Here is a 23,241-nt window from a genome sequence, read left to right as displayed (position 1 = left end):
TGGCTCAGGCCTGTAATCCTAGCATTCTGGGAGGCTGAGGTGGGAGGATCGCTTTGAGCTCAGGAGTTTGAGACCAGACTGAGCAAGAACTAGACCCTGTCTCTAGTAAAAATAGAAAAACTAGCTGGGTGTTGTGGTGGCGGCTGTAGTCCCAGCTACTTGGTAGGCTGAGGCAGGATTGCTTTAGCCCAGGAGTTTGAGGTTACTGTGAGCTAGGAAGCCTTGGCACTCTACCCAGGGTGACAAAGTGAGACTGTCTCAAACCAACCACAGGGGCCTGGAATTAAAACTCAGTGGAGGCAACATGAATAGTGAGAGGAAGATGATAAACTGGATCAAGATTGGTGTGTGTGTGGGTGGTGGTGGCGGCACGTGGGCCCTGCATGAGAGGTACGTGGGCAGAATATTTATGAGGGAAGTACAGAAACAGTCAACAGGTGTCACAGAATCCAGTGAAATGAGCCAAAGGATCTTTAGGGCAGAACTTTGTGGTCTCACAACTTTGCATGGCTGGAGCTTTTCATTAAAGATTGTAGCTGGGGACTTTAAGAAAACTTCCCTGACCCTTCAGGCCAAAGTACTCACTAAGAAATGCTATTTATCTGTTTTCTTCACATCCTGTATCGACACCAAAGTAAAGAGCAGAACTTGTCCAGTATCTGGCATGCGGAAGTTCCTCGGTAAACATTTTCCCTCCTGCCCAGTATGACCTGCAGGAAAGTAAGCATTTCTTGAACAAGCGTCAGAACCAGAGGGGTGGGTTCAGTCAAAAGGCCACATTTAAGGATCCAGAAGGCCACAATTGGCCTCAAGGCCTCGGGGTATGAAGATTTTGAAAATTGGTACTGGCAAATACTTAAAATAGTTGGCAATCTTACTTGGTGAATACAGTAGTGGGGAATCAGACAGGACTGGTAAAAGGGTGGCAGGGCCCTGAAACCAGGCTGAATGTACCTGGATTGTAGACAACAGAATGCTGTTGGTCTTGAGATTCTCGGTCAACTCGGCAGCCCCATGCAGGACAGATAAAAGCAGTGGAAGAGGATGCACAATTATTTTTAGAGAATGAGCCTGAAGTCACTTCCATTTGTTTCAGTCAATCCTGCTGGATTGGGCCATGGGCTTGCCAGAGTGATTTGGTGATCACTGGTCCCAGTGCAAGCCCCTACTACTGGTCACACACTTTAATGTGGATTTTTAAACACTATCTATGTAGAAAACTCTTCAAGCGCTCTTTGTCTCGCGCAGTTGGGTGGACTGACCCATTGGGTTTCGGCCGGACTCGGGCCAACCTTCGGCCTTGGGAGTTTATCGCCAGCGTCTGCGGAGGTGCAGAGGCCTCAGGTCTAAGCACAGGTTGAAAACTACAAGCACAAATTGTCGAAGCTGGGATGCTCTGATGTTATTTCACCTGACTTATACCAATTGTCACTCTGTATAGTTAACAGTAAGAAAGTGCCTCGAGGGCGGCGCCTGTGGCTCAAGGAGTAGGGTGCCGGTCCCATATGCCGGAGGTGGTGGGTTCAAACCCAGCCCCGGCTAAAAAAAAAAAAAAAAAAAAAAGAAAGTGCCTTGAGTTGCTTTGAGCTATGTGATGCCATGGCACTCTACCTAGGGCCATAAAGTGAAACTCGGTCTCTACAAAAAAAAAAAAAAAAAAAGAAAGTGCCTCGAGCAATAAGGTCAAATATGGGGGTGACAAATACGGGAGTATGCGTATTTTAAGAGATGTTATCTAGATAGTACTTAGCCTTCTCAGTCACCAATTATGAATGTAATTAACGGTAGCAACGTGTAGTATGACAGTCGCTTAAACGATGGTGCTAATGGAATGATTGCCAGCGCCAGTCACCATGCAGCAGGCAGGACAGGCAAAGAAAATGGCGGAGTCGCGGTTGTCCTTCGAGTAGCGCAAGACGATTTTTTTATTTTTTTTTTGTAGAGACAGAGTCTCACTTTATGGCCCTCGGTAGAGTGCCGTGGCCTCACACAGCTCACAGCAACCTCCAACTCCTGGGCTTAAGCGATTCTCTTGCCTTGGCCTCCCGAATAGCTGGGACTACAGGCGCCCGCCACAACGCCCGGCTATTTTTTGGTTGCAGTTTGGCCGGGGCTGGGTTTGAACCCGTCACCCTCGGTATATGGGGCCGGCGCCTTACCGACTGAGCCACAGGCGCCGCCCGCGCAAGACGATTTTGAAGTGGTATTTGAAATTCTAGAACACTGGGCGGCGCCTGTGGCTCAGTGAGTAGGGCGCCGGTCCTATATACGGAGGGTGGGGGTTCAAACCTAACCCTGGCTGAACTGCAACCAAAAAATAGCCGGGCGTTGTGGTGGGCGCCTGTAGTCCCAGCTGCTCGGGAGGCTGAGGCAGGAGAATCGCTGAAGCCCAAGAGCTGGAGGTTGCTGTGAGTCCCGTGACATCATGGCACTCTACTGAAGGCGGTAAAGTGAGACTCTGTCTCTACAAAAAAATAAATAAATTCTAGAACATTGTGGAAGTGCAGCGACAGTGGAGGCGTGAGTGCGCAACAGACCCTCCAACGCGCCTGACGACCGCGCGCATTCGCGAAAGTTTGAGACGCAAGACACCTGCAGAAGGTGCACAGGGGAAGGTCCAGGAGGCCTCGCACAGCCACCAGTCCCTGTGTCTGCGCCGGTGCTGGAGCGGTTCACACGCTCGCCACAGAAGTCCACACAGTGTGCACGGGAGGTGGGGATCAGCAGAACCAGCATACGAGGCATTCTTAAGACGGCAGAGTGGAAGTTGTCCGGAGATTGTTAGAGTCACTGAATGAAGACGACCCTGATGGAAGGATGCAATACCGTGAGCGGTTCCAAAACATGGCGCAGTGGATGAGGAGTTTGTGGGGAAAATGGTTTGGTCTGATGCAGCACAGTTTAAACTAAACGGAACAGTCAGCTGATATAATTGTGTGTATTGGGCTCCAGAAATGCCACCATGTGAAAAAAGATGTCCATTTACTGGGCCCCAATGTCTGGTGTGAACTGTCATTGAGGGGACTCATTAGACCGCTCTTTTTTGAAGGTCCTGTTACTGGTCCAGTGTACCTAGACATGCTATGCACATCCATTTTACCTGCAATTCAGACTCTTTTCGGGGATGACATGTTTTACTTCCAACAAGATGGTGTCCCACCACACTTCCACCCAGACATGAGAGCTTACCTCGATGAGAACTTGCCAGGACAATGGATAGGGCGCAGAGGTGTGGTTGAGTTTCCTCCACGGTCTCCTGACTTAACACCCCTTGAGTTCTACCTATGGGGCACCTTACGGGATGCGGTGTGCCATAGAAAACCGGCTGCACTGGTGGAACTTCAGGAAGAAATTGAAAGGGTGTGTGCAGCGATAGAAGCAGATACTTTGGTCAAGGTGGCTCAGGCAGTAGTTCTCCGAAATCACAAGGGTCTGGATGTTAGTGGTAACCACTGTGAGCACCTCTGTAATGGCAGAAGTCATGTGACTTGTATTATCTTTTGTGATGGGTATACATTATTACAACTGTAGTAGTTTTTGCTTTTCTTAAAACGTGTATACATTTTTTGGGCACCTTCTGTAGTTTTACTAACTTTGTAGCAACCACGTGTCCATGCACTGACATAGAGTTAAAGAAATGAGACAGCGCTGATGGTGACAGGGCAGTGGAACAGATGCTTCATGTTCACCTTTTCATTCAATTCTCACACATTTGGTATATTCTATCTTCCGATTTTACAGATGAAGAAATGGGTTAGGTAGTACTTCAAGTTCCATTATGTATTAGTAGCTCTGAACAAGAAGACGTGTGTAACTTTTAGGCAAGGTGACTAAAAGTAACCTATCTCTTGAGATTTGATATCATGGTATAACAGGCCAGTTGGAGGAAAGGCCCACAGTAGAGCTGGTAAGAATTTTTTTCTTTTTGAGTTTTACTTTGTCACCTCTCAGTAGAGTGCTGTGGTGTCACAGCTCATAGCAACCTCAAACCCTTGGGCTCAAGCAATCCTCTTGCCTCAGACTTTGAGTAGCTGGGACTACAGGCGCCTGCCACAGCTTCTGGCTGTTTTTGGAGATATGGTCTTGCTCTTGCCCAGGCTGATCTTGAACTTCTAGAGTGATCCACCTGCCTCAGCCTCCCAGAATGTTAGGGTTACAGGCATGAGTCACTGCATAAATTCTTAATAGTATTTAATTACATTGGACCTAGAGAAGGTTCTCAAAATTTGCCATAAGCTTCTGTCAGTGTTTTTGACATATGTATCATAACGAGGTGTAAATGGCAACTTAAAAGTAACTCATTTTCCAGAATCTTCAATTTCCAGAATTCAAAAAAAAAAAAAAAGAATAAAACCTCTCAAGCACATTTTCTGTTCTTTCCAGTACCTGACAAAAACTCAACAGAATTTGCTTGGTCTCTAAGGCTCCATTGGTTTGATGGAATCAGTAACATTAGGAATGTTTCTCAGAAGCTGAGCCTGCTTCCTCATCTATTGAGGCTACTCCCGCTGGCATTACAGTTTGGTATGAGGCTCAGATATTAAAATTTAGTGTAATACTTGGCAGGGTTAATTACTTCACAAGGTGTCTATTTATAAAGTTTACACATCCTGAACATGTAGAGTGCTTATTTGTGACACTTTGCTTTGTGGGTACTGGCCTGAGATTCTGTCACCAGCCTAAGCCAAACTTGTCCACAGTTTACAATGTCGCCACCCAGTGGAACATCCACTGAGGTCTACTGAGGCAGTCTTCCTCGGGAGCAGAACCCCCACCTCGCCATGCCTACTTCATGCTTTATAAGTCCTTTGTATCCCAATGTTTAGAAACAGGGACCTCTCTAATGTCAACACACAGCCAGCATGTATCATGTTTGTGGAAATGGATTTCTTATGGGGACCGCCACAGGTACCTCACAGCTGACAACACTAGTAAGGATAATTTCGGGCTGGGCACGGTGGCTCATGGCTGTAATCCTAGCACTCTGGGAGGCTGAGGCAGGTGAATCACTTGAGCTCAGGAGTTTGGGATCAGCCTGAGCAAGAGGGAGACCCCATCTCTAATAGTTAGGTGTTGTGGTGGGTGTAGCTCTAGCTATTTGGGAGGCTAGAGCAAGAGGATGGCTTGAGCCCAAGAGTTTGAAGTTGCTGTAAGCTATGACACCGGCACTTTACCCACAGTGACGTAGTGAGACTGGCTTAAAAAAAAAAAAAAAAAAAAAAAAAGGATAATTTCAAGGGGTTCTAAGAACAACAACAATAAAAAAGTCAGGGCATCCATCCACTTGAAAGGAATATAAAACTAATGATGCTCAAGAATAAATGATGACCCCATAAATGCATCAATGTACGAAGTTATGATTTAATTAAAAAAACAAAACAAAAACCAAGAATAAATGATGAAACCTAGGTAGAAATTGCTGAATTTCATTCCCCCTCTCCCAAAGGCTGCTTGAAGGAAGAAAGACTGTAAACTGTTAACGTACACATACGATCAAGGAAAGTGATTAAACAGACTTATATTTTATTTCATCTGTCAAACGTTGGAGAAGAGTCATAACACTCCAAAGCCCTTCTGGGTTCCACATCACTGTTTAAGTTTCTTCCTCTGAAAGACACAAAAAATGTTAGAGAAATGAGCTATGTTGTATGTGAATTTTCAACACCTCCACTCACATGTTATGCTTTCCAGATCCTTACAGGGCAGACAGATATCTCCCTCAGTCACAACTGGTGAAGTGGAAGAGCGAGCCTTCAGGGACTTCACTGTCTTTCTCCAGATGGTTCTGCCTCAGCCTAGCCACTTCTCTAAAAGACCACCCCCACAACCTCTTCCTGTGATTCAAAGCCTCTGGAAGCTCTTGGAGCCAAAGCGAATGCTTCCCCCAAACCTAAGTATTAGGGAATGCTCAGACAGTCTTACCAAACTGAGGATGCGGGTGGCTATGGAACTTGCTCCCATGCTAGCCCACAGACGCTTTAGACAGGAGGCTCCTTACGTACCTTCTTCTTCCTCTTCCTCCTCCTCCTCCTCCTCGTCATCTTCATCAGAGCTAAAGGTACCATCGGGCAGGCTGTAGACACGGATGACCTGCTTGTTGGGGTCCTTGAGGATGAGGTATTTGCCTTCCTCCAGCTTCATGCAGATGTCGATGACACAGCGCAGAATGCCCCAGGCGTTCTCCACACTTAGGTTGATCTGGCTGGCAAACTCATTGGGCTTGAACTGCTGGGTACCCAGGATGACGTGGCGTGAAGAGTCCTTCACGTGGTATCGAGACACATAACTAGTGGGAGGAAAGGACATCAGTGGCTGGAGCAGAGAGACAGCAACACTTAGGGTCAAATGTCAACTAAATGGTGACACTTAGTCTGCTGCTACTCCCAAGGGAAAAGGGAGGCGAAGGCTTGTCCAGATGGATCAGCTCACTATTCAGGACAGCAATCTCACCCGAGCTTGAGGTACTCAGATCCAGCCAGCAAAGCACAGCAGGTCCATCGGGCCAGCTTGTAGCTGTTGTTCTTTAGCTCAGTGGCAATGACGGCTCCTCGCTGAGAGTCTAGCTTCTGACGCCAGTCAACACCATTACAGTGCTGCAGGAGGAAAGCCCCGGTTACAGGAGTGGAGACAGGCTCCCAGTGCCCTTGGGACCTCCTCTGGCAGAGAAGGAACTCCCTGGTCTGCCTAATTAAAAAGTGGATGAACATGCACTAAGGCTGCTACCATTTAAGGGACAAAGACATGTCCCTCCCTTTGAATAGTGTGCCAGAGAACACACAAGTTGTAATTCCTCTTTTAAGAACTCACCTAGATGGAGACAGACAGATGGACACACACGTATCAGAAATAAGTGCCACGGAAATGGCAGAGACAAGTGTTTGCTATGTATTGTACGGTAAGGAAGAGCTTCACAGAGTACACCTGTGACAACTAAGTGGGGTGGGAAAAAGGACAAGCCAGCCTTGGGTGGGGACAGAGGTCTGCAGAGAGCCAGGAGCTCAGAGCCTGATGTTTTACACTCACCCTCCTGAAAGGGACCCCAAAAAGATCATCATCTTTGATCACCTTATTTACAGAAGTCACTCATGTGACAGTGAAGTCAAAGGTCACATGACAGGTTGCCGACCCTAAGCCAAAAGAAATACTCAAGAATTCCCTTTTTTTTTTTGAGACAGGGTCTTACTATGTGGCCCTTGGTAGAATGCCGTGGCATCAACAGCTCACAGCAATCTACAACTCTTGGGTTTTAGCGATTCTCTTGCTTCAGCCTCCTGAGTAGCTGGGACTACAGGTGCCCACCACAACGCCTGGCTATTTTTTTTGTAGTTGTCATTGTTTAGCAGGCCTGGGCCGGGTTTAAACCTGCCAGCCCTGGTGTATGTGGCCAGCACCCTAAATGCTGAGCTACAGGCGCCCAGGCAAGAATTCCTTTTATTGGCCAGTCATGGTGGGTCATGCCTAGAATCCTAGGACTCTGGGAGGCCGAGGCAGGTGGTCTTAAGCTCTGAGCTAGAGTAAGACCCTGTCTCTACTAAAAATGAAAAACTGAGCTGAGTGCGGTGGCTCACACCTGTGGGAGCTTGAGGAGAGAGAATTACTTGAGCTCAGCAGTTTGAGACTTGCCTGAGATTGAGACCCCACTCCAAAAAACAAAATGGAAAAACCTAGCCAGGCGCTGTGGTGAGCACCTGTAATCCCAGTGGCTTCCAGAGGCTGAGGCAGCGGAGTCTGAGGTTGCAGTAAGCTATGATGCCATTGCACTCTGCTCAGGGCATAGAGTGGCACTCTGTCTCAAAAAGAAAAACCCCAAAACAACAAACAAACAATAAAAAAACAAAACAGAGACAAGAGGACTGCTGGAGCCCAAGAGTTGGAGGTTGCTGTGAGCTATGACACCATAGCACTCTACCAAAAAGAAAAAAAAAAAAAATTCTTGTTATTAAGTAAAGTTCAAACCACACAGTATTAATAGTATTCTGATAGACACTTATGTTTCTCTTAACAACTAAAAAATATACTGTTTTACCCCTGTGAGTTTATTGAGATATTGTTTTTTATTTTGTTAGAGATGGGGTCTTGCTATGTTGCCCAGGCTAGACTTGAACTCCTAGGTTTAAGTGATCCTCCTCCTCAGTCCCCTATGGTCATATAGCGAGGACTACAGGGGTATACCATCATGCCTGGCTTGTGTGCCATTTTAAGAGCCCTTCCCCCAATCTGCATTGCATGAGGGATGCAGTGTTTGGATAACTGATCGGTAAAGATGAATTAAATTTGGGGGTAGTGGTAGAGACAGGTCAGTTAGAAGACAAATGTGAACAGGCACAATGAACTGAGTTCTGAACTAGGAGAAGATGTCAGGGATATCCCAAACTGTGAGTTAGAAGATGGATCGTACCTGACAGCAAAATGAGATAGTCAGAGATGTTTGAGCCTGAGTGAGCGGGAGAAGACAAGCTGATGGTGGCTAAGCCAGAGGCGACAACAGGAATGAGGGCACTGGAAGGGGAGGGTATTTTAGCTGAGAAGCAAGTCAGAGTAAATTTTAGATTTGAGAGTCAGGAACAAGGATGTCATCACACAAATGGAAGGAACTGAACTGTGCCAACAACTGGAGTGAGCATGGAAGTAGATTTTTCCCCAGAATCCCCAAGTGAGAACTCAGTTCGACTGACACCTTGGTTTCAACCTTTATTGGTTCTCAATAGAGAACCAAGTTGCATTGTGCTCGACTTCTCATCTACAGAGCTATGAGCTAGTTAAGTGCCATTGTTTCAAGCTACTAAGTTTCTGTTAATTTGTTACAGAGCAAAAGAAACAAACACAAGGCTGTGTCAAGAAGTACTTGAGGCAAAGACTGCTGTGTAGGGAACTGGCCCTTAGGAGAAGGCTCCATTGGAGGTGAAAAAAAGAGGCCAGCTATGGTTGCTCACACCTGCAATCCCAGTGTTTTGGGAGGCTGAGAATCACTTGAGACCAGGAGTTCAAGACCAGCCTGAGCAACACAGTGACACCCTGTCTCTACAGAAAAAGGAGGGAGCCAGCAAAGACAAGATGTGAAGGGAGCAGAGAAATGTACAATCCCAGAGCAGCAGCACTGAAGTCAAAGCCACAGAAGAGTGGCAATGTCGAATGCCACAAGGAGCTCACTGTGGAAAAGTCCAAGAAAAGGCTGTTGGTCCCAGAGCCAGGCCTGCAGCAAACCTTCCAGTATGCTCTCTCAGCCCATGATAGGGTATAAGGAGTCCTGGGGGGGAGGGGGAGTGTGGAATCAGCAGCAGCTTGTGCTGCTCCCTTGCCTCTATGCAGGCAGCATCAACAGTTGCCTGACTCCTTCCAGAGATTTGTCCAGCATGGGCCTGGCCCTGGAGCTGTGCTGCCCACTGAGCATCCTCTGCTCTCCACACCAGCACTGGGGCACTGCCACCCCTCCAATTAAGGTGCAGCACACAAGCCTGGGTAGCCCGACCAAGAACAACAGCCCAACGATTGTGGAACATGAGGGAGAATGGAAGGAAGAAATATAGAGGAAGCATATTTCTATCAAGGTGCCTCTGAAGAATCAATTCTGAGCTAGATCATAGAATCTGAGTTCAGTAAGTGAAGGACTTGGAAAAAAGGAATCAAAAGATTGAAGAGTGGCTCAGTAAATCAAAGAAGCGGTCAAAATGAAGAGCTGTCAGGCTTATAGAAAAATGGCCAGCCCAGATAATGAGATCAAAATGAGACGCTCGCAGAAAGCAGATGCCAACAGGAGGTCAGAATAGAACACTGGAGAAAGTACTGGAAGAATGGAGTTACTGGTTCCTTTGTTGTGAAATACACAGAAAAGTTCTTAAAACTTAACACAGTTCCACACACACTCACACTTTCATACTGTTTCCTAGTAAGGAACTAAGCAGAAGAAAATAATACACAAGACAAAAACCTAGGTAGCTCTGTAAGTAATGAAAGGGGAAAAGAGGGTAGCTCCCATGAGGCACTGTGGGGAACACAGATGTGTCACGAGGAGGTGTGAGAGGTGGCACCTCACCCTAGAATCCCACTCATTGAGTGTCTTGATGTTGATGAAGGACACTTCCCCATTGGCTCCAGTCATGACACCATCATGCTCACAACGAACAATAAGGTCAATATCATCCCCAAGCTTCCACCTGCGATACCTGCCGTGAAGGAGAAACTCATTTGGTCACCTGAGACCCCAGACAGTAGGGTCTATGCTCCCATCTGGTCACAGCATCCCCCAGAGGTAACGTACCGGTATGCAACAGATGCAATCTCATTCTTGTCCATGTCATCTTCCACAAACGGGTTTGGGTTGGGAAAATTGTATCTTTCCTTCCCCTGCAAAATGACAAGGGGGTCCTGAGACAGTGCTAACTCTGCAGCCACGGCCAATTAGCTGGACTGTGCTCAGTTACTGCCCTGGCCAGGTTCCTGGGGTGCTCTGGGCTTCTGCTTGTTTTATGCCTACTTCCCCTCACACCTTAGCACCTGGTGAACTGCAACAATCAGTAACCACACCCCTTCCGAGTTGTTTTCCTGCACAGCGCCATGTCCCCATTTGACATAACAAATTTATTTAGTGTATTCATTGTCTTTCCTCCTCCACTGTAACAAAGCTCTAAGGCAGGAATGTTTTCTTTGCTGCCATAAAGCATCTAAACAGCTTACCTGTAAGCAATAGTATACTTATTAAATAACCGAAGGCATCTCCCCAGCATGTCTGTGTGAAACATGTTGTCAATATAGTAGAACCTCAACAGTTGACCACCTCCCTAGACTGACCACCTTTTAAGTGGACCTAATTTTCACAGACCAGACACGTACCTCATGTACGTTATCAGTATAGTAGGCCTAGTTTATGTTGACCAGTTTGTCATAGTCCCTTAGGTGGACAACTTACAGAGATTCTACTATATTCTGAATTTACAGAGAAGAAAAACACCCAAGCCACAAAGCTATTAGGTGGCAGATCCATTGTTCAAAGTCAGGAAATCTGACCCCAAAGTCCAGCTTGTCACCCCTCTGCTGTGAGCATGCCTGGCACCCCTCCTATTCAGTCTTACATCCCAGAGCCTGGCACCCCTCCTATTCAGTCTTACATCCCAGAGCCTGGCACAAAGCAGGCAATCACAGTAGTTACGAAATAAAAATTTCCTCACCATTCTCAGGCACTGCTGGGAGAAATTGTGGTTGATGTAGGTTGCTTCCATGGCCAGATTGCGGGGTGAATTGAAGGAATTACCTTCATCTTGAGGGGGCTCATTGGCTGTCTCACTCACTGTCAGGAGGTCTGCAAAGTGGTGGGTCACCAACCCATGCAACAAAGAGTCACTTACAACATGCTCAGCACTGTGGAGAGATATGCAGATCCCAGCGACAAAGGCCTTCAAGGAACTGTCATCTCCTAATGTGGGTCTCCCAAGTGGGGGACATACTGGGGGGAGCCAGGCGAGTGGGGGATCCTCCAATCCTCCTGGATAACTTTGATACTGGCCAACATTACATTCAATCACATGGTAAGAAAGCTGTCCCTTTTCAATCTTTTTGGATTCCTGAAGAGAATGACGTTGTTAGCTTTTTAAAGACCCTAGACTTCAGATTCAGAGTATAATCATATTGTTTGTTTCCACTGCTATTATTTTTTGAGTAATCTGTTTTTGTAAAAACATGGAACGCTTCATGAATTTCTGTGTCATCCTTGTGCAGGGGCCATGCTAATCTTCTCTGCATTGTTCCAATTTTAGCGTACGTGCTGCTGAAGCGAGCACGTCATCATCTGGTTTTTACTTACAGTGTGTACAGACAAATCAGCATGGTGCAGGATACATGTACATGCATTTTGCCTTTATAAATAAACTGAAGCAAACAAGGGGTGGCATCAATTTAAGAGAAAATGTTAGGGAAACACTGAAGACGGCATGAGCGATGGCGGAGGTCAGGAAAGTGCTATTCAAATGAGTAACTGGGGAAGGACTAGAGTGCTGTGAGGACTCCAAAAGCTGATGCCTCAAAGAGGCACTGCAGTGACAGCCCCTTCCCGAATCTCTGAGGAGACTGCAAGAGATTCAGACATTGCTGTCAGTGCCCTAAGGGAAGACAGACCATTTTCCATCTACTCCCTAGTACCAAGGAATGATTCTGAACCAACAAAGTCTCCAACACCTTCAAGTTGTTCCCTAGACGGGCTTCTTACCAAAGTCTGAGTTGTCCCTCTTATCAAAGAAGAGCTTGGACCCAACTCTCTGGACGACAATATCCCAGGAATACACTGAGCGGGTACAGCTCATCAGTGTGGCCAGGATGGCATCGGTGGCAAACACATTCCCCTGAGTTTTTGCCAGCTGCAAAGAGGATAAAAGAGACAGATCTGAGGACACTCTTAGGTCTAACTGCCCATTCACATGGATGGGAAAGAACTCCTTTCCTTGCCTCCTAAATCCTGAGGAATCAGATCTCTCGCACACCTATGCCTCCCTTAATTGCCCACGAAGGCTACAGCAGACCAGCCAGCACGCCTGTGGACAGAGCCACTGCCTTGGTTACCGTGGAACCAAGGCCCACTGAGCGAATGTGGGAATCCAGCCAAGCTTCATGATGCTTCCATCCTTGCCCCAATGGCATGTGCGATGTACACTGACCTCCTTTTGCAGATGAGAAAACTAAGGCGATAGAGAGACAAAGCTAGGAGGCACGGCAAAGCTGGGATTTGAGCCCAGTCTACTTAGCTCTAGCATCTCTGGTCTACTCAGCAAAGTGTCTTTATTTTCATCTAACTGTAAGTCTGATCCCCAAGAGTCTTATCTGAAGGCCTCACAATACATCGGTATTCTCAAGAACTGCTGTCTCTGAGGCCTCAACTGTAGAAGCTGGCAGCATTTCTAACAGGCGGGAAAGGGGCAGAAGGGGGCACACACCTTCCGGATGACAGGGTCGTCTGTGGTGGTGACAGTGTGGAAGATGCGCTTGATGCTCCGCAGCGGCTTCTCGCTCCTCGTGGTGATGCGGTCAAAGGCTTTATCGTAGTATTCTAGGGCCCCACAACACTCGCTGAGGGGAAAGCAGGCAAGGCACGCAAAATAAAGGAGCTGGCAATTTTTGTAAAGGCTATAGTTTCAGAAATCTTATCCTGAAGTCTAATATATAAGAGACGGAAAACACTCTGACTAGAACAGAAGAGACAAATCATCAGAGTTTGCTTGGTTCCCTGTTCTCTCAGGACCTGACATGACTCCAGAGAACAGAGTGAACACACCCATCCAGCCCAACCTCTCTGCTTTAAAGGCAGGGAGACAGACTGAGGCCAAGAGAGGAGAGGACCAGCTACGGAGGCATCCGGGTGGCTACTTCTGGTCTGGTGCTCTGGTGCCCCAATAAATCAGTTGCATCTACTTGCCCTTTGAGATAGGAGTTCTTGAAATGTTAGGGGAAGCAAAGATTCTTCTGAAGGACTATTTCTCTTTTGGCCCAAAGAGCTTTATAACTTAATCTTACTGCTCTTTTGTTCAGGATGCCAGGAAGCTAGAAGAAATCTGGAGTTTTAACATCAGCAAACTTCTTTCTCCTTTCTTTTCTCTTCTGCCAAAAAAGCTATATAATGTAATTTTATTTGTCCTGTGCTTAGGCTTCCAGGAAGTTAAAAGAAATTTGCAGTTTTATATCAGTAGACTTCTCCTTTTCCCTGGTCTTGATTAAAAAAACAAAACAAAACAAACAACTCTATTAATTTTACGCAATGTCTTTTGAGTAAGTGGCTTCAAAGGCTTTTAAGTACGAAGAAGACATCCACCACCAGCTGTTCCACACAGAAGAGCATGGTGGAAAGCAGCAAAAAATGGCACGTACATGTCCTGTGGCTCTGACACCTCCAGATAACGCATCTTCATCAACTGAGGAAAATCCATTTCTTCTTTCACTTCCCAATCACTACGAACTTCAACTGAAGAGTCTCGAGGTTTCTGTGGTGGATAATCATTGGAGGAAAAAAAAAATTAAAGCCCACGCAAAACATAAGCAAAAGACAGCTTAACAATACGAAGGGCTTTTAGTAAAGAAATACAGTCCTGGCTGTTTTACAATCCAGAAGCCTGGGAAGACCATGAGTTCAGAAACCCCAGCCACCCTCGGGTACTGATGTCACATGGACAACATGCGGCAGCTCCTTCATATTTCTCTCAGGGTATTAGCTATTTTGGATAAAGCAATCATCATACCCAGCCAAATGTAACTTCTACAACTGAAACTTCACTTTCGCTTACGTGTGACTACTGTTCTCAGAACACCTACGTGAGCACCTGTACATGAACGTGCACCACAGCATGATTCGTAACGCCCATAGTGTGAACAACCCAAACGTCCATTAATACGTGATCAGCTAAACAAAATGTGGTGCACCCATACAAAGGAATATTATCTGGCAATTAAAATGAACACAGTAGGGTTGACTCTTGAACAAAATGGGTTTGAATTCCTTGGATCCACTCACAACGCATTTTTCCCCCTAACCAAACACTAACAGAAAATACAGTATTTTGGGGATGTAATACCCAAGTATACATAGGGCCAACTTTTTGAAGTCTGTCACAAAGATCACATATTGTATGATTCCATGTTATGTGCAATGTCCAAAACAAAAAATATCCATACAGGGAGAGACTAGGTTAGTGGTTGCCCAGAGTTGGGGCAAATACGGGTGTGCTATGGTTTGGGTATGTCCCCCAGAGTTCACATTGAAATCTGATTCCACGGTGCTCGTGTTGGGAGGTAGGGTCTTTAAGAGGCGATCAGGTGATTAAGAGGGATTAATACCTTTCTTGAGACTGCGTTAGGTACCAAAAGAATTCAGTCCCCTCCCACTTCTGCTTTTCTGCCATGCTATGAAGCAGCACCAGGTCTTTACCAGACATGGTAGCCTGATCTTGGACTTTCCACCCTCCATAATGGTGAAAAACTTTCCTTTATAATTTATCCAGCTCAGGTATTTTGTTACAGTAACAAAATGGGCTAAGACAAGGTGACTGCTAAGGCTTACAAGATCTCTTTCTCCCTCATCTTTTTTTTTTTTTTTTTTGTAGAGACAAAGTCTCACTTTACGGCCCTTGGTAGAGTGCCGTGGCCTCACACAGCTCACAGCAACCTCCAACTCCTGGGCTTAAGCGATTCTCCTGCCTCAGCCTCCCGAGTAGCTGGGACTACAGGTGCCAGCCACAACACCCGGCCATTTTTTGGTTGCAGTTTGGCCGGGGCTGGGTTTGAACCCGTCACCCTCGGTATATGGGGCCGGTGCCTTACCGACTGAGCCACAGGCGCCGCCCTCTCCCTAATCTTTTTTAGGGAACAGAGTCTCACTCTGATGCCCAGGCTAGACTGAAGGGGCATCAAAATAACTCATTGCATTTTTTTTTTTTTGGCCAGGGCTGGGTTTGAACAAGCCACCTCCGGCATATGGGACAAGCATCCTACCCCTTTGAGCCACAGGCACTGCCCAACATAACTCATTGCAACCTCAAATTCCTGGGCTCAAGCAATGTTCCTGCCTCAGCCTCCCGAGTTGCTGGGAATATAAGAATGTGCCACTACATCTGACTTTCTATTTTTTTTGGTAGAAACAGGGGGTCTCACTTTAGCTCAGACTGATTCCAAACTCCTGACCTCAAGCAATGCTCCTGCCTCAGTCTCTCTTGAGTGCTAGGATTATAGGTGTGAGCCGTCATGCATGTCCCGGACACCCTTTTTAGGGTGAAAATGGTCTGCAATTAACTGTAGTAATGGTTGTATACTAAAACCCACTAACGTGTATGATATGAGAATTATATCTCTTACTAAAGCTTTTATACAGACAAATAAACAGAAGCACCAATCCAAATTCCCAGACAGAATTCTGATATACTCTACCTGTGATTTTTGATCCCATTTTTGCCTAACCCCGAATTGCTTCTGGAATTTTTTCTGTAGTCGTATGCGTTCTCTGAAAAGACAGAAATATTTCGGTATCATCGCAGATCTTTAAGTTAGTGGCTTCTTCAAAAGGGAGGTTGCCACTCTCTTTAGCTAAACCACAACATTGTCACTAACTTCTCTGAACTATGGAAGATGGGGAATTATGTACGGAAAATAGGGCTAAAAGGTACACACTGGAAATCCTACAAGAGGCCTACTATCCCCCAACATTGACCACATATATTTTACTTCATCTATAGCAACTGCCACTGGTAATCCCAACCTAGGGTGTAATGGCTGCTGCACTGCTTAACAGAGCCTGGGCAAGCTCCAGGGTCTCCTCTCACTCCTCTTTCTATTCAGTGCTTGTCCACCACAAGGAGTTGTTTCCTGCCCATGCTGTCATGAACCAGCCCTGTGAGAACAAGCTAAAAGGTGGCTTAAATGGTTTTTAAATGCTTTCTTTTATAATAATGGGGAAGACAACTGTCCTGCTTTGGCTCTGTGGCTCAGCAGTATGGCCAGTTTGGGACGGGTACTTTGTTCTGGCAGGACAGGAAACCTACCTCTCCTTCTGCTTAGCGCTCTTAGGCAGGGCTTGCAGGTTGAACTGCAACATGTTTCGCCGATCTTTGTCTCTGCGAAGGGTCCGCTGGAATCAGGAAAAAACACACATGCTAAAATGTTGGAGATCTGGTTTACAAGAGGCAGGGGTAATGGGAGGTCTTTAGAGTAAGTTTAGGATGTAAAATCCCAAACTTCATAGTACTCTGTGCTTTTACTCTATAGCATCAACAGTCTAGGGCAGGGATTTTCAGTTGGTGTGCTGAGAAATTTTTTAAAGATTAATTAAATTATTTTTGAAAGAAGTTCAAAGCACAGTAACATATTCTTTTTTTGATCAATATAAAATTTAAGTGTGCTGCAGAAGTTTGATTAGAGGTTCAAGTGTGCCGTGAGATAAGGTGGAAAAACACTGGTCTAGGAGTTTTAGTGGGTATGTACTTCGAATTAGCTCAGAAGCTTAGACTTACATTCACACAGCATATTTTTCATTGAAGTGGGTTTACTATGTCTTATTAGGGTTGCTGAGTTTGCCTCTCTGTAATAATATGCAGCTTGACTGGACCATCTACTTAATAAAATCTGCATATAGCAATTAAGTGCAGCAACAGGTACAGGTGCACCTTTTAATCTGGCACAAATAGCATTCTCACAATGGGTATGAGGTCCCAGCAATCAAACCATTTAAATACATCCCTAGACCAAGTACGAGTTTACTGTGGCCTATTTAGTCACTGAATGGTGACCCTGGATTCATGGGAAGACCTATGATAACATGCTGTCCTCTCCCATTAGTAGCATTAGTATTTATAAGGTAGCATTTTTAGCAAGTGACACCAAACAGTGATAGTCCCAAGATGGCCAGGTGGCTGGCTTTGGCCTACCTGTGCAAATCGCATCCGATTCCGCTGGTAGGCAGTTTTCTGTGTGCGTGCAGTATCCACCAGTTGAAAGCTAGTTTCATCCTCCTCGTGGAAATAAGCATATTGACTTCCACCACCAAACTGAGAGGAGTACTTATCTGGGGGTAAAAGTGACAGTGTGTAATAATTACAACCTACTGACTTTCCATAATCACACAAGTCTAAAGCCTTGGTAGTTGAAGTGTAGTCTCAAGAACGGCATTGGCTGAGAGTCTGCTAGACAAACAGATTCACAGCCCCACCTTAGACCAACTGAATCAGAACTGGTCTTTCAATAAGATCCCCAGGTGATTCATATGCACATTCAAGTTTGAAAAGCTCTCATCTGAAGAACTTTCTAAGCTAAGACAGAGGGACTCAAGCTAATCCATTTCACTGGGAGTTACTGTGTAAAAATCTCAGCTAAGATTTAATTTAATAGGAAAGGTAAATACAGGCATACGTTCCCTTATCTGATGCCTAAGGCAGACATGTCTAATCCATCACAATATGCTTTCCTGCCAACCTCAGCCCCAGAAAACTCACTATTCCAGGCAGCCACCTCCAACGATTTCAGCTGATACGCAGAAAAAGTTTTGTTTTTTTTTTTATCTTAAAACCTGAGGTTTTAAACCTGGACTCCACTGATTGGCTTTGGAGGGTTAATATTAATAAACTCCAAGCAACGAAATACAAAACAGTAAAGTTGCTCAACAGATTTTTTTTTTTTTTTTTAAGAGACAGAGTCTCACTTTGTTGCTCTCAGTAGAGCGCCGTAGTGTCATAGCTCACAGCAACCTCCAGCTCTTTGGCTTAGGTGATTCTCTTGCCTCAGCCTCCTGAGTAGCTGGGACTACAGGTGCCCACCACAATGCCTGGCTATTTTTTTTTTTTTTTTGGTTGCAGTTTGGCCAGGACTGGGTTCAAACCCACCGCCCTCAGTATATGGGGCCGGCGCCCTACCCACTGAGCCACAGGTGCCACCCTGCTCAACAGATTTTTTTTTTTTTTTTTTGTAGAGACAGAGTTTCACTTTATGGCCCTTGGTAGAGTGCCATGGCATCATACAGCTCACAGCAACCTCCAACTCCTGGGCTTAAGCGATTCTCTTGCCTCAGCCTCCCGAGTAGCTGGGACTACAGGCGCCCGCCACAACGCCCGGCTATTTTTGGCTGCAGTTCAGCCGGGGCCGGGTTTGAACCCGTCACCCTTGGTATATGGGGCCGGTGCCTTACCGACTGAGCCACAGGCGCCGCCCTGCTCAACAGATTTTTAAAAGAATGTATGGCTCTCTCAAAAGTGGGGGAAAACCCCTATTATCATAGGCCATGTTGCCTTAATGAATGATCTAAGCTATTTTAAAATATATTGTGTCCAAAGTCCAAATGACACTCCTAAAAGCTATGAATTATTGCTAACATTTCCTTTCCATTCTTGAAAGCTTTCAAATGGAGGCTACTAGAGAAACTAACAACTCTCCCAAGAGCCTGATTAGGGTAGTCAGTTGAACACTTACTTGTGTACCTCTTATCTTGGTATGTGGCTCCTGTCCAGTCTGCAACCTATAAGAAAAAGGGAAGATAAAGAGCCTATAGGTCAACCAGGTAAGTTTCCGGAAACCCCTGAAAGTGAGAGAACACTGTGTGGGAAAGTACCAGAACTGGCTCACACGCCTTTGCAAGTGCACAGCTCTCCTATGACTACTTCCAGAGATTACCTTTCTCAGCTGGTATTGCTATAAAGCACAAAGGAGTTAAGCTTTTGAAAGAACAAAATTAAAACAGGGACTTGTGGAGAGCAGCAGCCACAGGTGAAAAGAGCCAGACTCCCCCCCGACAGGCAAGTACCTTTCCTAGCCGATCTCCTTTGCTGAATGGCTGGTAGGGCATATCCCGAAACTGCTCGGGAACTGCACAGGGACCCCAGCCTGAGGGATTGTCCTGGATCACAGGTGTCATGAATTTTGCCATCTTCCAAAACCTTAAAAATATAAATAATGTGAGTAGCACATGCACGAAGAAAGGCCTCAAAGTATAAAAATTCTCCACAGGAGGTAAACAAAGACAAACAATAAAATTAAAAAAGCAACACATGAAATGGAACCCTCATCTGTTCAGCTATTACTAACTTACATTTTCTTATAAATACTGTAAATATGTACTTAAAACTCAAGAAGACTGCTAACAAACCTGATTTACTGTATCCACTAATTCTCTGACATCCTTATTTTATCCTTATATAACATCTTTTGTTTTTTTTTTTGAGACAGAGTCTCATTATGTCACCCTTGGTAGAATGCTATGGTATCACAGCACACAGCAAGCTTAAACTCTTGGGCTTAAGCGATTCTCTTGCCTCGGCCTCCCAAGTAGCTGTGACTACAGGTGCCTGCTAAACACCTGGCTATTTTTTGTTGCAGCTGTCTTTGTTGTTTAGCAGGCCCGGGCTGGGTTCGAACTTGCTTGCCTTGGTGAATGTGTGGCTGGTGCTATACCATTGTGCTATTGGCACCAACCTGTAAGATCTTTAAAATGAGGGTGTATCTTATGCTTTATGGAGCATCATATTTTATTTTATTTGAGACAGAGTCTCATTATGTCACCCTCGGTAGAGTGCTGTAGCATTACAGCTCACAGCAACCTCTAATTCTTGGGCTTAAGCAATTCCCTTGCCTCAGCCTCCAAAGTAGCTGGGACTACAGGTGCCTGCCACAACGCCTGGGTATTTTTTTTTTTTTTTTTTTTTGAGACAGAGTCTCCCTATGTTGCTCTTGGTAGAGTGCTGTAGTGTCATAGCTCACAGCAACCTCAAACTCTTGGGCTTAAGCGATTCTTTTGCCTTAGCCTCTCAAGTAGCAGGAACTACAGGCACCTGCCACAACACCTGGCTATTTTTTGTTGCAGTTGTCATTGTTGTTTAGCAGGCCAGGGCCAGGTTCGAACCTGCCTGCCTCTGTGTATGTGGTTGGAGGCCTAACCACTGAGTACAGGCGCCAAGCCAGAGCATCATATTTTAATTGGTAGTTTTTCTTTCTTAGTGTTATATAAAATAATGGTATTTTAAAAATTTGTTAATGTCTCACAGATTTGATAAAATGTCTTAACATTTTTTGAAGTGTAATAAGTGCATTCTGGTTCTCAAAAACACTTTTGCCAAGAGATATGATATTTAACTTCCCTAAGCTTCAGTCTTTTCATCTGTAAGAAAACTAGATCCTTGTTTTATTGTCACAGGATGATTGTGAAAGGCTTATTAGCTAATACAATTACTATTCAGATTTGCAAAAATACATTTACCACAGAGTGCTGAGAAAAAAGGATCTTCAAGTATATCCTGACATTTAACTTTCTTGTTTTTCCAAGTTTTTGTCATCAATGCAAATACTGTGTGGTGAGAGCAAGTGGACTTAAACCAGGCAAAAGGACTGCCAGAAGGTGGAGATGGCCCCCATAAGCTTTCGGCCCAAAGGGGCCATATGTCAAATGCTCAAGAACACTGCCAGGCACTGTTCTTAGTGCTTACCATGCATCAATTTATTAAATCCTCTCAATGATTCATGAGGCAGGACCCAGCATTATCCCCACTTCTCAGATAAGGAAACTGAGGCACAGAAAAATGAAGAAGAAATTGCCCAAAGTCCCAACACTAGTTGATGAAAAATTTGAACCCAGGCAGTCTGCCTTCAAGACCATACTCTGTGTTAATCTTCTAGCTCCTTTCAGAGGAATCAAACCCAGAGGCTTAATAGCAGATAGCTGTCAGACACTTCCTATCAAAAAACCTATGCACTTAACATCCATTGTAATTCTCTGAAAATGCTCAGAAGGTGAGTTCTGAGCATTATACAAATATTTCCTGGAGGATGGAAAGCAATGAAAGAGCACAGGCACATTAAACTTATAAACTCTCTTCACTGCCCCAGGAAGGAGAGACTGAGGCATCCTACAGAGATGACATTTAGATGAGAGAAACCTGGAGCATCATCCTCCAAATCTGAACTTAAGCTATGTTGTGGGAAAAGGGGTGGTGGTCTTAATACGAAGTCACATTAAATACACTACTGATCTGCAAGCAGTATGCTAGATACTTTAACACCACTAACACCCCCATGCCCCCATTTTGTAGGTAAAACACCCTAAAGCTCAACCAGACCAAACCGTTGAGCTCATCATTTCAAAATAGATTTGACTTCCAAAGTTGTCTCCTCTAAGTCTGGCTTTCTTTCCATTATGTTACAGCTGGGCAGCAGACTGACAAGATCTAGGATCTGAGATCATATCTAACACTATAACAATGATGTTTTGAAACACACTGTTTTAAAAATCTGGTTCTGTCAAAGGCTCAGAAAGGAACAGGCCCCAAACCTGACATCTATCATCCCCTGGAGGATCACGAGTGGGAGGAAGTCCCTTGGCCTCTGGCACACATGAAAACAGGTGAGCAAGATGGAACTGGTCGGAGAACCTGAACTTCTCAGCTAAAATAATGTGACGGCTGCATTGGTCATAGGAAGAGAATCGACAGGCACCAACAGGGCAGTCAGAGGGCTCTGTGGCTGACAGGCCACGGTACTGTGCAGATTACTGTGGTCGCTACAGTTCGTACACATTAATACATGGAAGACAGTGGAGCAGGTTTCAGATCTGAGATCTGAGATCTGAAATCTACTCTTCTATCTCGGCCTTATATTTTACAGAAAAGCACACCTTTGGATTTTGAATTCCTCAGAGCAGAGGCCAAATACCACTCAACTTGGCACCCTCAATACTCCACTCTGAAACTCAGGAAATCTTCGGCCACTTTAGAAACTGTCCCAGCTAACCCATTTGGGATAAGCTGATTAAGCTAATTGTGACCCAGCTGGGTTAAGTAACATAACTAAATTAGTCCAGTCCGTAGCCCCTCGGGGGTCTAGGGCCAGGGACCTCACAGCGCCATGCCCCACATCCCTCAGCGTGCGGGGCCTTGGGCCCCAGAAGGCGGATTTCGGTTCCGCCCAACGGAGGGTCTGCGTCTGCGACGGCAGAGGGGGACGTAAGAGAAGTCTCTTCCGGGAGGCCCCCGAAGACCCGGCCTAGTCCAAATCGGCGTCAGAGGTCCGCAAGACTCTACGAAACACCCCGCTCACCTACAGCGGCCTTGACCGGCCGGGATGGCAAAAGATGTTCGGAGCCGGAGGCCACGTTACCAGATGCACTCTGTAAGCCGGGACAGGAGAGAACATGCGCGCGCAGTAGGTGGCGCCGTAAACACGCCCGGCGCTGTCGTAAACCACTCCAGTTTTCCCCTGGTTCGACGGAAGAGCGCGCGAGTCGTAAAGCGAAGGAGCACCCGGAAATCCGTCACTACGCTTCGCAAGCTAGCCACTCGGTTAGACTCCGAGTGGCTAAGATGTGGGAGGGGTGATTATAGTTACGTCAGGCGGTCAGAGAAGAGGGCGTTCATTTTTGAAACGTAGCGGCTGTGCAATGGAAGCTGGAGGCGGGGAGCAGCTGGTCTCCCTCTGTGTCCCACAATGCTTCACGGGTCGCCCCAGCCCCTCTGTATCCCACAATGACCCGCGCCCGCTTTAGCCAATGTCTTGTTGGAGTCTCGTAGCAAGGGCGGGCAGTTCAGGTGTCTTAGGCTGAGGCTGTTCTAACTCCCTCTTCTTTAATAGTTGTGCAGATAGGCTCAGAGGTATAAAATCATCTCGTAGTTCAGACTGCTAGTTTACAGGGTTCAAACCATATTTCCGTAGTTCTCAAACTTGATTGTATGACGACTCTGGAGCGCTAGTTAAAAAAAAAAAATGCAGATTTCAGGTTTTACGTCCGTGGATTGTACAAGTGTG

At 45.8% G+C, this 23,241-nt stretch overlaps 1 protein-coding gene and 1 non-coding gene across 2 annotated transcripts; both read right to left on the bottom strand.

Annotated features, from left to right (window-relative positions):
• Positions 1-5,311: 5,311 nt before the first annotated feature.
• On the bottom strand, positions 5,312-22,715 carry EIF3D (eukaryotic translation initiation factor 3 subunit D). Its single transcript, XM_053585342.1, has 15 exons — positions 22,537-22,715; positions 19,256-19,388; positions 18,925-18,970; positions 17,391-17,527; positions 16,509-16,594; positions 15,898-15,970; positions 13,849-13,961; positions 12,921-13,053; positions 12,200-12,347; positions 11,166-11,296; positions 10,259-10,344; positions 10,034-10,163; positions 6,451-6,593; positions 6,003-6,286; positions 5,312-5,607 (listed from the first exon to the last, which is right to left on the bottom strand). Exons 2-15 carry the CDS (start codon positions 19,376-19,378, stop codon positions 5,594-5,596), a joined length of 1,647 nt encoding a protein of 548 aa, XP_053441317.1. The 5' UTR covers positions 19,379-19,388; positions 22,537-22,715; the 3' UTR covers positions 5,312-5,593.
• On the bottom strand, positions 11,668-11,774 carry LOC128582706 (U6 spliceosomal RNA). Its single transcript, XR_008379153.1, has one exon. It is a non-coding gene; the product is annotated as a U6 spliceosomal RNA (small nuclear RNA).
• Positions 22,716-23,241: the final 526 nt, after the last annotated feature.

The sequence above is a fragment of the Nycticebus coucang genome, chromosome 3 (genome assembly GCF_027406575.1).
Source record: "Nycticebus coucang isolate mNycCou1 chromosome 3, mNycCou1.pri, whole genome shotgun sequence".
Classification (NCBI taxonomy): Eukaryota; Metazoa; Chordata; class Mammalia; order Primates; family Lorisidae; genus Nycticebus; species Nycticebus coucang.
This window is presented reverse-complemented; position numbering and strand designations above follow the sequence as displayed.